This window comes from Eschscholzia californica, unplaced genomic scaffold, assembly GCF_041429995.1.
Source record: "Eschscholzia californica isolate CP2 unplaced genomic scaffold, dmEscCali1.0.p SCAF_5, whole genome shotgun sequence".
In the NCBI taxonomy this organism is placed as follows: domain Eukaryota; kingdom Viridiplantae; phylum Streptophyta; class Magnoliopsida; order Ranunculales; family Papaveraceae; genus Eschscholzia; species Eschscholzia californica.
The window spans coordinates 18,568,846-18,583,556 of record NW_028238472.1 but is presented as its reverse complement, the minus strand read 5'-3'; the positions used below and the strand labels follow the sequence as shown (position 1 = coordinate 18,583,556).

Here is a 14,711-nt window from a genome sequence, read left to right as displayed (position 1 = left end):
AACCTCACCAAAAAAAATCGCTACAGAGCCAGCAACCACAAGGTCGAGATCCGTGAAACAAAATAAGATGAAAGAAAAACAACCAACCAGGAGTAGTCCGAGGGGGAAGACGAAGGTACAAAAGCCCACACTCTTTTTAATTTCATGTACACGATCCAGTGATCTAGAAACTTTTTAGTTTCCATGCACAATTTCGTTTTACTTTTTCACAAAGCTTTGAATTGTCAAATCTGCAGGTAAATGGGGTGTGAAAACAGAGAAATTCAGATAAAGATTTGATGCATCTTACTTCATTTCTCTGTTTTCACACCCCATTAACCTGCAGATTTCACAAATCACTGACTTCATCCTACCTTTTTTTAGTTTCATGTACATGATCCAGAGGTCTAGAAACTTTTTAGTTCCCATGCACAAAGCTTTGGTCAAAATCACTGTCAGTTTTATAACGTCCGTTTTGTAGTTTACTCTTAATAGATAGTTTACTGTCAGTTTTATAGTTTACTCTAAGTTTATGTGTTCCAAAAAAGACAAAGCATACCTTACTGTACAGTAGACATTACATAATGCACTGTCAGTTTTATAGTTTACTGTAAACTGATATGTTTCAAAACAAGCAAAGCATGGCATACTGTACACTATACATTACATAATGCACTGAAAGTTTTATAATTTACTGTAAATTGATTTCTTCCAAAAAACACAAAGCATAGCATATGATAAACAATACATTACAGTAAGCAATGTCAGTTTTATAGTTTACTGACAATTGATTTCTTCCAACACTCACAAAGCATATGATACTGTACACCATACATTACATAATGCACTGTCAGTTTTATAGTTTACTGTCGGTTTTTAAATTTACTGTAAACTCCTTTGTTCCTGCAGGCAGCTGAACCAAAAATTGTGAAGAATACAAAAGGAAAGAGGAAAGCATCCCAAGAACCTGAGGGTCCTCAACGGAAACAAAAGAAGCCAACAAAACCTCAAGCAGAGGGAAGTGAACAGGGGGGAAAAGAGATGAAAAATCGACCGGACAAACTGAATAGCAAACTCTCCAAGGCATACAAGTGGTCCCTACGCAAAATTTGGGACCAAATGAAGACCACTTATTTTAAGTTGAGTGAGAGACAGAAGGAGTTGTTGGATGAGACTCCTTTCAAAAACCTGTTGAGAGCCTTCAATGAAAACAAGCTCGATATGGCAAATCCAGTTCGACCCAACAAAGCTATCTTCGAAATCCTCAGCCTTTACAATACAAAGACTGAAAGATTCACACTTGCAGGCAAAGAGCTTCAACTGACAGCAGAGGATGTGGCCCTCATCCTGGGCTTGCCAATGGAGGGGGAAATGGAAGATGTGATACCCAAAACCAAGGTATTAAGGCAACCACAGATTGACTTCTGTATGAAATATTTCGGAGAAATACCTGGTTATGTGACATGTCACTCGGTATCCGAGGCTCTAAACAAAGCCGTAGACGATGTAGATGTGGATGATATGGACATTGTTAAGCTGGTAATCTTATCCCTATCTGCTAATCTACTCTTTGCTTCGAGTACTGGTTACTCCATTCCCCCGATCTTCCTCAACTGCTTGGAATCAATGGAAACAATAAAAAAAGTATCGTGGGCAAGAGCAGTGCACGCGTACATGATGGACAGGATCAGTTGGCACCCACACGATCCAATCAAAGCTTCTGGATGCCTAATTGTCCTTCCTGTAAGTATTATTTTCTTCACGACACTTGGTATATTCAGTGACATTTTATTGGTTATGTAATTGTTTTTATCTCTGAGTAGATCTGGTTCTGCGAGCATACTCTATGCTACGATAGAATAAGCAAGGTGAAGGATGAAGTGCCTCGATTGGTGAGATGGTCTCTGCAAGAAATTGATAAGACATTCGACGACAAACTTCAAAATCTTATTGAGGACCAGGTATAATTCTGCATCTAATAGTTGAAACATATAAACTGTAGTAACAAATTTACAGTCTGTGTTTTAATGTATCAACAGGTTTATAATGTGCTGTCAGTGTGGTAATTAAGCGTCAGTTTTCTAATGTCTTGTCAGTTTTCTAATGTCTTCTCAGTTGTGTAATTGTCAGTAAGTTGTGTTACTTTCTGATGTATTTTTTAAAATCTTGCAGGTATATGAAAGAAGAATCTGGCCAGAAAATGATGTTGAAAGTAGAATTTTGTCAGAAGGAGAAAATCCAAAGAGCTTAACCAATTTGTTGAAGAGAATAGAGAACCAAGAAAGAGAAATCTTTCTTTTGAGACAGGAGCTGGCAAAAGCATGCGAGGAAAGAGACTCAGCTTTAAAAGCTTATTCAGATGTGCTGCAATCACAAGATAGAATGGAAACAGCAACATATGAAGGGGGTCCAAGTCAAGAACAGCTAGAACCTGAGGGGGAACAAACTGGGCAAGCAGCAAGGGAGGAAGAACGAGAAGAAAATGTAAGTGAGAGTGATGGGAGGGAAGAGCAGGATAGAGGAGAGGAAAATCTAGAAGTGGAGAAGGAACAAGAAAGAAGTGCAACTGAAAGTGGTGAAACTGATAAACAAGAAGAGGGTCAGGATAAAAGTGAGACAGGAAAGGATGAGGAGAGGAATAAAGAAGGAAGTGAAACTGAAAGTGAGAGTGGAGAAGAAGAAGAAGAGGAGATAGAGAAGAATGAGGGGAACCAGGAAGGTAAGAGTGATAGTGAAAGTGAAAGTAGTGAAGAAGAAGAGGCAGTGAGAGGAGTAGAGAAAAAAGAGGTTAATAAGGCAGGGGAAAGTCAGATAAGTGAGAGTGACAGTGAGAGTAGTGAAGAAGAAGAGACAGTGAGAGTAGTGGAGAAAAGTGAAAGTGAGAGTAGTGAAGAAGAAGAGATGCAGATAGATGAGGGTAAGAAGGAAAGTGACAGTGAGAGTAGTGAAGAAGAAGAGACAGTGAGAGTAGTGGAGAGAAAAGAGATTAATAAGGCAGGAAAAAGTCAGAAAAGTGAGAGTCAGACAGACAGTGATAGTAGTGAAGAAGAAGAGATGCAGATAGATGAGGGTAAGAAGGAAAGTGACAGTGAGAGTAGTGAAGAAGAAGAGACAGTGAGAGTAGTGGAGAGAAAAGAGATTAATAAGGCAGGAAAAAGTCAGAAAAGTGAGACTCAGACAGACAGTGATAGTAGTGAAGAAGAACAGATGCAGATAGATGAGGGTAAGAAGGAAACTGAAATAAAAGGAAAAAATGGAGAAGAAAGTAGTGAAAGTGATGAAGACAAGACTGAAAGTGAAGAAGAAACAGTGAAAGACGGTGAAGCAGAAAACAGTGACAGTGAAACAGATGATGCTGATGAATCGTCCGAGTCAGAGGATCATGCAAAGAAGCAAAAGCATGCCGGCAAAGGAAAAGGCAATCTCTAATTTTCGATTACAGTCAAACTCATTTCAATCAAAGTTAAATAGTACTAAAGAGTAGTTAAGGATAGGATGTTTCATGACATGTTTAGTGTTAGTGGTTATCGTATTAAAATGGCTTGAACAAAGGTACTTTATGACATATTAGGTGGTTCCCTTTTAGTCAAGGTTTTTATGAGCTTATGTTTACTTTAACAGAACTTTAATTCATGTTATTCTGCATATCGTTTAACTAAATGTTACTAAACGGGTACCGGGATTGAGAAAACTCATCGGGAACTTTGCCATGCATCCTCAGTTTTTTTTTTACCAGTAAATTTGAGGATAACAATGACATATATTAATTCCCGATTACATAAAAACAGAGAAATACAAAGAGGACGGAGAGGATGAGAGAGATGACCTTGGGGGCAGGGACGTTAATCTATCGAGCGACGATGACTCCTGGCTTCAAAGGATTCATAAAAGAGAGGAAACACTCAAACTACAACAAAAAGATCAATTGTTAAAAGGTAAGATTCGCATATTTTTGTTTCAAATAGATGAAGTTTATGTTATTATAGTGATTATAAAATATTTAACAAACCTAAGCTCTAACATTGTATTAAATAGATGTAGCAAGTGAAGAGAAGGGCAGTACAATCAGCAACAACCAACTTACGCCACCAAGCTTTGATCTGGGAATTGACTGCACCCAAATAGTGGTTTGGACACCACCAGAAGAGGGGATCAGCAAACATAATACTTCCGATATTCTGCAGACACCACCTAATTCTGATTTTGCAGATATAATCAAAATGGGCAAAGAGTCAGTCCAGGAAGTGCTAAAGAAAACTGTTTCCCCTCCAAAGAGGGTGGCAAGCAAAGGAGAATCAGGGTCAAAGCCTCTTCAAAACTCTCTTATAAGAAGGGTGAAGCAAAACCCACGTGTGCGGAAAGCGACTTTCAAGGCAGATAAGGGAAAGGAAATTGTGGCTGTGGAACCCATGAATTTGAACAAAGAAGACAAAGAGAGCTTAGGGAACTGGAAAATAGGTGGGCTTTGGCCTTATGTGCTTCAGAAAGAAAGACCTCTACTGCTAGAGTTCTGCCAGAAAGGCTGGAAAAAGTAAGTTTCTTGTAAATATTTTAATTTATTACACATTTGAATGTGTCACGTACATTATTGAATGTCTTGTAAATTTTGAAATGTACGGTACAGACTGGAGGTGTGGAAGAAAGATAATGAACACCGTCTAACTGGAAAAGAGTTAGATGATCTAATGATGTATAGGGAGTGCGACTCTCAAATCATCGATTGGTTTGCAGACCACCTCCACAGCAGGCCAGATAACAAAAGCAAAGAGATCATATTCTTGTCAGCCTTGATCTACGTAAGATTGCTTCGAACTTTTTGTTTTGTGTTACTGTCAAATATTTCTTAAAATGTATTATTGGTAATTTGCAGACGTTGATGAACCAGAAACGGCACCCCGATACAATAACTGCAAATTTGCAGACCAGAATTAAGGAGCAGTTTATCAAAGGCCATACCTCAGTGTTGTGTGTTCCAATTAACACACCATACACCAATGATGAATACTATGGTTACCACTGGACGCTTCTGGTGTATAGGTTCCATGAAAATGATTGGATACACTATAATTCACTAATCAATGATCGACAGCTCGCTCAAACGTGCAACAAGAATGCAAGGGAGTTTGCAATAGTCCTTGCAGGTGTGTTAAATGAATTGAACTGCGGACGAAAACGACTGAAGAAAAAGATCCCATTTTTAAGGGAAGAAGAATGTCCACAGCAAGGGAAAGAGTAAGTCCCATTCACTTTCAGTTTTATAATGTCCGTTTTGTAGTTTACTGTCAGTTATAGAGTTTACTATAATATGATTTGTTCCAAAACACCCAAAGCATACCTTACTGTACACTAGACATTACAGAATGCATTGTCAATTTTATAGTTTACTGTAAATTGATTTGTTCCAAAACACACAAAGCATAACTTACTGTCCAGTAGACATTACATAATGCACTAGCAGTTTTATAACTTACCGTACTCTAGACATTGAGTTGTTCTCTTCTTTACTTCTTCTAATGGCTACAACTTGGTATAATGAAAAATTTGTTTTTATCCTGCAGACCGGACTGCGGTCTTTTCGTAATGCTGCATCTGGAAAGAATATTCATAGACAGTCAAGACTTTCGCATGCCAGACAGTTGCACGCAGCCCGAACAATTTAGCGACAGAGCTAGAAGAATGAGAACGGAGGTGACGTACAAAATTTTAAGGGAGTCACAAAAGGCTTGGAGTAAGATGATGTAAAAGGACAGCTGATAATTGTAAAAAATGTTGTACAAATGTTATTAACTACTGTTGTACTGAAAAATACTTCTGTTTTGTATTATGTTTTGTATTATGCCAGAGCGGATAACTAAGTTAAGGTTTTTAATTTCAAAAACTTCGACCAAAGGTATTTTAGTTAGATAATGTATTGTCAGTTTTATACTTTACTGACAATGTTTCTGTTCAAATGCACATACAACTTACATCACAGGTACAAGGCATTACATAATCTACTGCCAGTTTTCTAATGTACAATCAGTTTTATAATGTACTCCCCCGTTTGGTGGTTGACATCAAACTTTTTGAAGGGTAAAAACTTGTACAACTTAGACTCATTCATTATGTACAATTTCGACCACAGGACACAAGATGTGAAAGGTACTCAATGCTTAGAAAATATCAAATGCACATACAACTTACATCACAGGTACAAGGCATTACATAATCTACTGCCAGTTTTCTAATGTACAGTCAGTTTTATAATGTACTCCCCGTTTGGTGGTGGACATCAAACTTTCTGAAGGGTAAAAACTTGTACAACTTAGACTCATTCATTATGTACAATTTCGACCAAAGGACACAAGATGTGAAAGGTACTCAATGCTTAGAAAATATCAAATGCACATACAACTTACATCACAGGTACAAGGCATTACATAATCTACTGCCAGTTTTCTAATGTACAGTAAGTTTTATGATGTACTCCCCCTTTGGTGGTGGACATCAAACTTTTTGAAGGGTAAAAACTTGTACAACTTAGACTCATTCATTATGTACAATTTCGACCAAAGGACACAAGATGTGAAAGGTACTCAATGCTTAGAAAATATCAAATGCACATACAACTTACATCACAGGTACAAGGCATTACATAATTTACTGCCAGTTTTATAATGTACATTCAGTTTGATAATGTACTGCCCGTTTGGTGGTGGACATCAAACTTTTTGAAGGGTAAAACTTGTACAACTTAGACTCATTCATTATGTACAATTTCGACCAAAGGACACAAGATGTGAAAGGTACTCAATGCTTAGAAAATATGAAATGCACATACAACTTACATCACAGGTACAAGGCATTACATAATCTACTGCCAGTTTTATAATGTACATTCAGTTTTACAATGTACTGCCCGTTTGCTGGTGGACATCAAACTTTTTGAGATGTATTCTACATACAACAGTAGACAACAAAAAGAAACTTACATTTCAAAAGGAAGTGCTAACAAAATACTGGACACTTGAAGAAGTGCTAAACAAAATCATCCACATGAGTGCTAACCCATCACTATATTGGTTCGTTACAAGATGCACGATTATGGGTCGTCAGTTGATTACATCTGCCACACACCCTCTGTCTTTTGGGAAAATACCCGGCACTTTCAATTCGAGTGGTACGAGGTCTACCCGGACGTCGCTTTGTGAGAGGAGGAAGAATCATCGTGTCTGGGTCATATGATTTAGGCTCATCAAACGTAGGTACAGGCTTAACGGGATGACTGTACGTCTTACAATAGGCTTCGGTAGTGAAATTGGAATCAAAAAATGAAGAGGCATCGCCACCGTTCATTTTTATACACAGAATCGCATGCTCACATGGTATGCCTTCTACTTGCCACTTGCGACAAGTGCAGGTCCGTAGCGCCAAATCAACTGAATGGGAGGGCATAGACAATACCTCGTATTGAGCTTCACCGGACTGGACGCACGTCCAACTACAAGCCACTTTGTAACGCAGTTGCATTTCTTTATCTACCTTCGGGCATAAGAAAGTAGACCAACTAGATGACTCAACTCGCCTCTCGTTCATCATATTCATGATCTTCATTCGCAGCATATCGAGCATGACTGTTATTGGCATAACTCTCTCGTCTCGGATCCATGAATTGAAGGACTCAGACAAGGAAGAGCAAATTAAACCGTACCTTTTCCCTGGAAAGAAGGCATCTGCCCAATGAACAGGGTCGACTGAGTTCAAAAAAGCTTCAGCTCCAGCCCCACCCATTACACAAATCTCCCCAGTGTATTTGCTAAAGTCCGAGGCAGTAAGTGCACGAGCCGCTTTGAACATCAATGACTGAAAATAATCTGACTTCTTGGCACCATTTCTAACTCGTAAATTCAAGTTGTTCCGCAAATGCCACACGCAGTAGGAGTGGTTGGCCGATGGGAATACATTCCGAACACCATTTAATATACCGTTATGCCTATCAGACATAAAAGTAAGTGATTCACCAATATCTATACACTTCTTCAAGTTCCCAAAAAACCAGAGCCAGTTGTGATCGTTTTCAACATCAACAACAGCATAGGCAAGAATGAAAAAACCTGCGTACAACACAATGATTGAGTATATACATTACTGTTTCTTGTAAATGTAAGCATGTCGCGGGAACTAACTAATGAACAGACAACTACATGGTTTTCTGACAATTACACAATGTACAAGGAACAGTTTCAAGAGAAATAGAATAATTACCGTCGTTTCCATTCTTCGCAACTGCAGCAAGAATACATCCATTATACTTTGTTTTAGCAAACGTACCATCAACAAATATCAGAGGTCTACAATGCTTGTAACCTTCTATGCATGCTCCAAGAGCAATGAAAATTCTTACAAAACGATGCGACTCTTCATCAACTTCCAGATCGATATGACTGTTAGGATTAGATCGTGACAGAGCATCAACATACCAGGAGAGTTTTGCATAGGAATCAGCTTCATCACCAAATCCTATACAAATTGCCGCATTTCGAGCATGATATGAGTAGTAGTAACTCAGTTTAATACCATAATCTTTTTTGAAGGAACTAACAATATCCTTCGTGCTCTTGGTAGGGTTTTCTCTAATGTCTTCTGCAATCAATAAACTAACAGCTTCAGTCGATAGTCGAGGTTTCCGTACACCAGTGATGAAGTCTTCACAGGTGTGAACGGGGTTGTAGGCTTTCAGGATAAACATAGATCTCGACTTAAGAGGAGCAACCGCGTGTATTTTCCACTTGCATTTTGTACTTTTGCAAACACAGGTGACACGATCGCGGTCATTCTTCACAAACACATAATTGTAACCGTGTTTGATTGAGTACCGACTGAGAGCCTGGCGAAATGCAATCACACCGCCAGGAAATTCTTGACCCTCATGGGTGAATACTTCAGGCCAACTCTCAGACCGGAGAGGTTCTCTTCTGACAAGAGCAGTGGAACCATCACCATGGTTAGAAGGCGGGGGTAAGAAGAAATCACTGGGCGACCTACAAAAAATACACAAAGTTTAAAACCAGGAACGGAAAAACTAACCGTACATTTAATTGGGAACCAAACATTTTACAACTCCCAGTCAAAAAAAGGTATAACACACCAAGTACCGTACCGATTCAACTCTTGTGGAATCATTGAAGTGTATGATCGAGGCACAATTGAAGAATTAGGCATGACAAAACCACATTCCAACCTGCATAAGTTAACGAAATATATAGATATATAGGAAAAGGGAACTGAATAATGTACCGTCAACTATCAAACGACAAGGAAACTGGCGAACGGATCAGGAACTTAAATTTGTACAAAATACTTGACCAATATAATTGAAAATATAAGGAATGAAAATGTACCGATTCATTGCTTCTGTACTCATTGAGGGTGATGATCTTGACAAATTTGAAGCATTCGAAGGGAAGAATTCAAGTTCAAACCTGAATAATTACAGGAATAAGGTGAAGAGGTGAAGGAACATGTACAGAGGTGAAGGACATACTGACTAATAAATATACCTATTCATTAAGGGTGGTGATCTTGAAGTACTTGATGGGTAGGGACTGCAGAATTCACGATCTGCTTCACGAATGGAATCTTCATTTGACTGGGACGCCATTTCTTCTCTGCTCATTCTGCATAAGAGAAGGTCGGGAACTTTAGAATGTACTGTAAACTATCAAACCACGAGGAAACTGAATAACGGACAAGGAACGTAATAATGTACACTACAGTTGAACAATAAAAACCAAAGTATAAGGAATGAAAATATACCGATTCATTATGGGTGGTGATCTTGAGATACTTGATGGGTGGAGACTGAAGAATTGACGTTCTGGTTCACGAATGGACTCTTCATTAGACTGGGACGACATTTCTTCTCTGTTCATTCTGCAGAAGAGAATGTCGGGAACTTTAGAATGTTCCGTAAACTATCCAAAGACGAGGGAACGGGCTAACGGATAAGAAACGTAAAAATGTACGGTATAGTTGAGCAATAAAAACGAAAGTATAAGGAATGAAAATATACCGATTCATTAAGGGTGGTGATCTTGAGATACTTGATGGGTGGAGACTGAAGAATTGACGTTCTGGTTCACGAATGGACTCTTCATTTGACTGGGACGACATTTCTTCTCTGTTCATTCTGCATAAGAGAAAGTCGGGAACTTTAGAATGTTCCGTAAACTATCCAACGAAGAGGAAACGGGGTAACGGATAAGGAACGGGAAAATGTACGGTATAGTTGAACAATAAAAACGAAAGTATAAGGAATGAAAATATACCGATTCAAAGTTGACGTGTTAAGATTAGAGATATGAAATCCGACCTGCAAAAGTTAACTAAACGAAAGTACAGACATATTGCAAAACGGGAACTGAACAATGTACGGTAAACTTGGCCACTGTATATAAACATGTACAGAAAACTGACCAAGAACAAACACTATATAACTAAGTAGAAACTACAAAATGTACAATCAACTATAAAACAAAAAGGAAACTGTATACTGACTAGTAAATATACAGATTCATTAAGGGTGGTGTCTTGAAGTACATCCATCAACTTGAAATTACTTCATTCAATGCAAGTAGATGAGTTTAAATGTTTTTGTTCTTGTTTAAGGAGTATTCAGGGCATAAACATGAAAGGGACAGTCAAGCAAAACAAATATGAATGAAATGTAGTGTCTAACTGTTTGTCTTTAAAGAGCAGTGGACCAAAAGAAACATTAAATGATAACATTGAAGGCTAAAAGATGAGATTTAAGAACATTAAAATGATAACATTAAATGATACCATTCAAGGCTAGAAGATGAGTTTAAATGCTTTTGTTTTTGTTTTTGTTTTTATTTTTGTTTTTGTTTGGGTTTAAGAAGTATTCATGGCAGAAGATGAGTGAGGCAAAACACTAGAGTTCCCTTCAAGCCAGGAAGATGATGAACATTAAAATCACTAACCTGATGTGGAAGAACAGTAACAGTTGGTCTTTCAAAAGATGATGAGCTTCTGTCTATAAATAGAGCTAGAAACAGTTGATAGATTTTGAGCGGGACAGAAAATTTCAACCCAAAAATTTGGATGAAAAAATGGCGCCATTACAGGAGAGAGAACAGAGGATAGAGAGAGAAAGAAGAAAATAAAGGAGAGATTTGGGCGGGGAGATAAGGGAAGGAAATCAGATTAGAGAGGGAAGGAAATAAAATTGGAGATATTTTCTCCTCATTTAATGCTCCGGATTTGACAATTTCGGCTCATTAATTGCCATGTCAATCGGCCATTAAGGCAGGTAAGGGAGAAGCAGGCAGGGGCAAAACGGGAAGGGAATAACCCTTAGAAACAGGAATTGTCAGATGGATCTGACATTTTGGACCTCTCCCGCAATTCGGACATGGGCTGGGGCGGAAGCTAATTTACCGGGCTAATTTTGGTCCTCTCCCTCAAAAATCCTATATCATTACTTGGACAGTTGGACCTCGTTATAACGTGTAAAGCCATCTCTTACATCAACCCTTACATCATCAATCTAACGGCCAATAATCAATCTCTAACTATAACAATACTTCTTTCTTGAATCACACGAAACCTTCTTTTCCTTCTTCTATTAAATCTTCCATCATTTTCTATTTCTGTTACTAGTATCTTACTTCTCTACTTAATACTCATCTCATAGAGATGAAAAGAAATCTCAATCTCAATCCCATAATAAACAAACACTACTGTTTGGTGATTTTACTATTATGGGTATTCTTACCCATAGCCATTTCTCAAGGAAACAATGAATTTTCACCAGGAAATAATAGATTCAATACAGATTTCAATCCATCAATGGCTATTATTATTGTTGTTATTATAAGTGCTTTTTTCTTTATGGGTTTTTTTACTATTTATATTCGTCAATGTGGTGGTAGTGGTGATCAAGATAGAAGTACTGGTCAGTTAATTAATGGTGGAAGATCAAGAAGAGGAATTGTTGGACTTGATCATGAAATTATTGATACTTTTCCAATTTTTCTTTACTCAGATGTTAAAGAACATAAATTAGGGAAAGGGTCATTAGAATGTGCAGTTTGTTTGAATGAATTTGAAGATATTGATGAACTTAGGTTATTACCTAAATGTGATCATGTTTTTCATCCTGAGTGTATTGATGCTTGGTTATCTTCTCATATTACTTGTCCTGTTTGTCGTTCTAATCTTAAACCAGAACAACAAGAATCAGCTACTAGCTGCGGCGGCGGCAACCGCAGTGGTGGTGGTGGTGGTGGTGATGATGGTGCTACTACTGTTGGAACAGAGCTTCCAGTTTCAGTTTCTGATACCCAAACCACCGGAGAAGAAAGACCCACATCGGAAGTAACAATTGAAGTAATAGAAATAACCCAAAACCCTAATGAAATCCCATTTCAGAACCGACCCACAAGATCAAAACCAAAAGTTCCTCTAATTATAGGAAAATTTCCAAGATCACATTCAACTGGACATTCACTGATTCAACCAGGAGAAAATCATGAAAGATTTACTTTAAGATTACCGGAAGATGTAAGAAAGCAAATTGTTAATGGAAAATTAAACCGGACGATAAGTTGTTTGGCGTTTCCGACCGGAGATGGGTCAGTTTCCGGTGGAAGTAATCGTGGTGGTGGAGGATATAGAAGTGGTGGTGAAGGGAGTAGTAGAGGGAAGAATTATAAACTCAAAGGAATTGAACGTGGTGGCGCTAAATCAGATCGGTGGGTATTTTCAAGAACTCCCCCTTTCTTTATTAGGAATTCATCTTCCTCTGTTAGGTCACTGCAAATTTCTGAGGGCATCAAAACTCCGACCAAGATTTTGTCGTCGGGGAAGAAAACGACGTTTGATTGTCTTGGAACCAAATCTGAAGAAGAAAATGATTCAGTATTGCCATCGTCGTCTAATCTTCCTGTTTGATTTTAGCTGAAAGAAAATATTTTCCTTTGGGAATTTATTTTCCCTTCCTCTGTGTGGAAATTTTTTTCTTAGTTACTTGTAGGGATAGTTACTTTTCACACAATTAATACTGATGAGAGGTCACATGTTAAATAATTAGTTACAAGAGTTCATTAGGTTTTGTATAAGAGTGGCGTAAAACATTTACGAAATGAGGTTGAATGATATACGTTTTAATTATCAAATCATGTGTTAGTCGGTAATAGTTTGACATATAATTCAAGTTAGAATGATTGTATAGCGATCTGTTTTAGTGTCAAAAGAGTTGAAAGTTATGTGAAAACATTTTTTCATGTTTCTTCCCATCACTAGTAGACCTTTTTAAACCAAAAAAGAGAGACCAGTAGATCTGCCTAGGTTCCTTCTGACTTGCTTTTAGACTGAAAAAGCATAAAAATGGGATGGCTGAGGGAAAGGAACTATAAAGTGGCTCATGGCTAACCATTAGTATTAGATGTGAAATGTAATATTATATATATAATTTGTTTTTTTGTTGCAAATTATATATATAATATATAATATAAATATAATATCTCGCGTAAAGCAAGAATCTTTAAAAGAAAAATTATTTGAGAACGACAGTTAATATGTTCTGTGCAGTGGAAATTTATGAACGATGTGTACGCATCCCTTCTTTTTATTCTTGGGCCTTCCTCTATTTTCGCGTCCCACATATTGGCTTAGTCCAAAGGCACCCAGATTAGTCCTAATCTGTGTTAAGCTTGAACAATAGGAATTAGGCTTTGTCTGAGTGCCATCGAACTGCTCAGTCTAAAGCCCAAACAAAATGCAAAGGGAAGATGGGCTCAACGAAAAAATACGGGGCGCCTTGAGATTGACCCATTTATGAAAAGGGGATAATATTGGTCCTCGTCCTCCCATACAAGCATCCAAAAAAAAACTAATGAAATTTCAAATGTCTTTAGTTTGATTGTGTTTTGTGGGCACCCTCTTCCAAAGCAGAAAGTTTAGAATAAGTGAAACTAGTTGATGAGTTAACAAGTGAAATCATATGTTTTTTTAGTGAAATTACAAGTGAAACAGAAGTACTCTTTACACTGTGAGACACAGTAAAAGGGTGCCCGCTCATCCAAGCTGACAATTTACAAAAAAAAAAAAAAAATCATCATTACTTGTGAAGTTCTTTTTATTATTTATTTATTTTATTTTTTTGAAAAATCGACTATCATCTGGAAGCCCAATAACATAGAGCCTAAAGGCCGACAAACTTATTATTATTTATACCTTTAATAACTCAAATTAAATAATCATTGATTCCACCTCCTCTGTGAATCAAACTTTAGACCTCCTGACCTCCATAGGTTCAGACTTCAGAGATTATTTCAACACTTCAACCACATGGGCAACCAAGTGTTTACCTTTACCATTATATCAATGTAGATGTTGTCAAGTTGGTATGGAGTTGCTCTGGGCCCATCAAATGTTCCGGGTTGAAATCTCTGTCCACATTAACTTTGTATCACATTTTGAAAGATATCTCTTTGGGCAGTCAAGTGATTTGAGCCAGAACCCAATGTAAACTTTTAGGCAACTTTTTGAAGTGCCTATATAGTATGGCTACTTGATTAACTTAGGGCATTCTTAGGGCTGCTCTTTCAAATCATGACTATTAAGCCCACAGTATACAGACATCCCTCTTAAAAAGAATTTAAGGGGTATGCGTTGCACCTATCAATGTCCACTCTTACGAAATTTAACTCACTTAAGAAATCCGAAAT

General features: G+C 37.7%; 3 protein-coding genes across 4 annotated transcripts in view; 2 read left to right on the top strand and 1 right to left on the bottom strand.

Annotated features, from left to right (window-relative positions):
* The window catches only part of LOC147537627 (uncharacterized), a 3,997-nt gene extending 589 nt beyond the window's left edge, over positions 1-3,408 (top strand). Inside the window, exons 2-5 of the mRNA XM_086642809.1 lie at positions 889-1,722; positions 1,803-1,940; positions 2,152-2,896; positions 3,284-3,408. Coding sequence (XP_086498935.1) covers positions 889-1,722; positions 1,803-1,940; positions 2,152-2,896; positions 3,284-3,408 — 1,842 coding nt within the window. The remainder of the gene's footprint in view (positions 1-888; positions 1,723-1,802; positions 1,941-2,151; positions 2,897-3,283) is intronic.
* Positions 3,409-6,823: 3,415 nt separating this feature from the next.
* Positions 6,824-13,011, bottom strand: LOC147537626 (uncharacterized). 2 transcript variants are annotated; one of them, XM_086644332.1, is made up of 9 exons: positions 12,116-13,011; positions 10,287-10,330; positions 10,031-10,147; positions 9,775-9,891; positions 9,519-9,635; positions 9,360-9,440; positions 9,119-9,199; positions 8,224-8,999; positions 6,824-8,072 (listed from the first exon to the last, which is right to left on the bottom strand). In XM_086644332.1, the coding sequence occupies exons 3-9, from the start codon at positions 10,144-10,146 to the stop codon at positions 7,033-7,035; spliced, it is 2,328 nt and encodes a 775-aa protein (XP_086500458.1). In that variant the 5' UTR covers position 10,147; positions 10,287-10,330; positions 12,116-13,011; the 3' UTR covers positions 6,824-7,032. The 2 variants fall into 2 exon arrangements, with proteins under 2 accessions (XP_086500458.1, XP_086500457.1); XM_086644331.1 differs by lacking the exons at positions 10,287-10,330; positions 12,116-13,011 and having other exon boundaries at positions 10,031-10,172.
* LOC147537625 (E3 ubiquitin-protein ligase ATL31-like) lies at positions 11,642-13,157 on the top strand. The gene has a single exon (XM_086644333.1). It carries the CDS (start codon positions 11,677-11,679, stop codon positions 12,931-12,933), a length of 1,257 nt encoding a protein of 418 aa, XP_086500459.1. The 5' UTR covers positions 11,642-11,676; the 3' UTR covers positions 12,934-13,157.
* The last annotated feature ends 1,554 nt before the right edge of the window (positions 13,158-14,711 follow it).

What these genes read in the sequence shown, in the direction of transcription:
- LOC147537626 (XM_086644332.1), bottom strand. Translation starts at nt 10,146, where the DNA reads ATGAACAGAGAAGAAATGTCGTCCCAGTCAAATGAAGAGTCCATTCGT. An exon ending in TCACCACCCTTAATGAATCG is followed by an intron (nt 9,892 to 10,030) that starts GTATATTTTCAT and finishes TCTCTTCTGCAG; the next exon opens with AATGAACAGAGAAGAAATGT. An exon ending in ATTCCACAAGAGTTGAATCG is followed by an intron (nt 9,000 to 9,118) that starts GTACGGTACTTG and finishes TATTTTTTGTAG; the next exon opens with GTCGCCCAGTGATTTCTTCT.
- LOC147537625 (XM_086644333.1), top strand. Translation starts at nt 11,677, where the DNA reads ATGAAAAGAAATCTCAATCTCAATCCCATAATAAACAAACACTACTGT.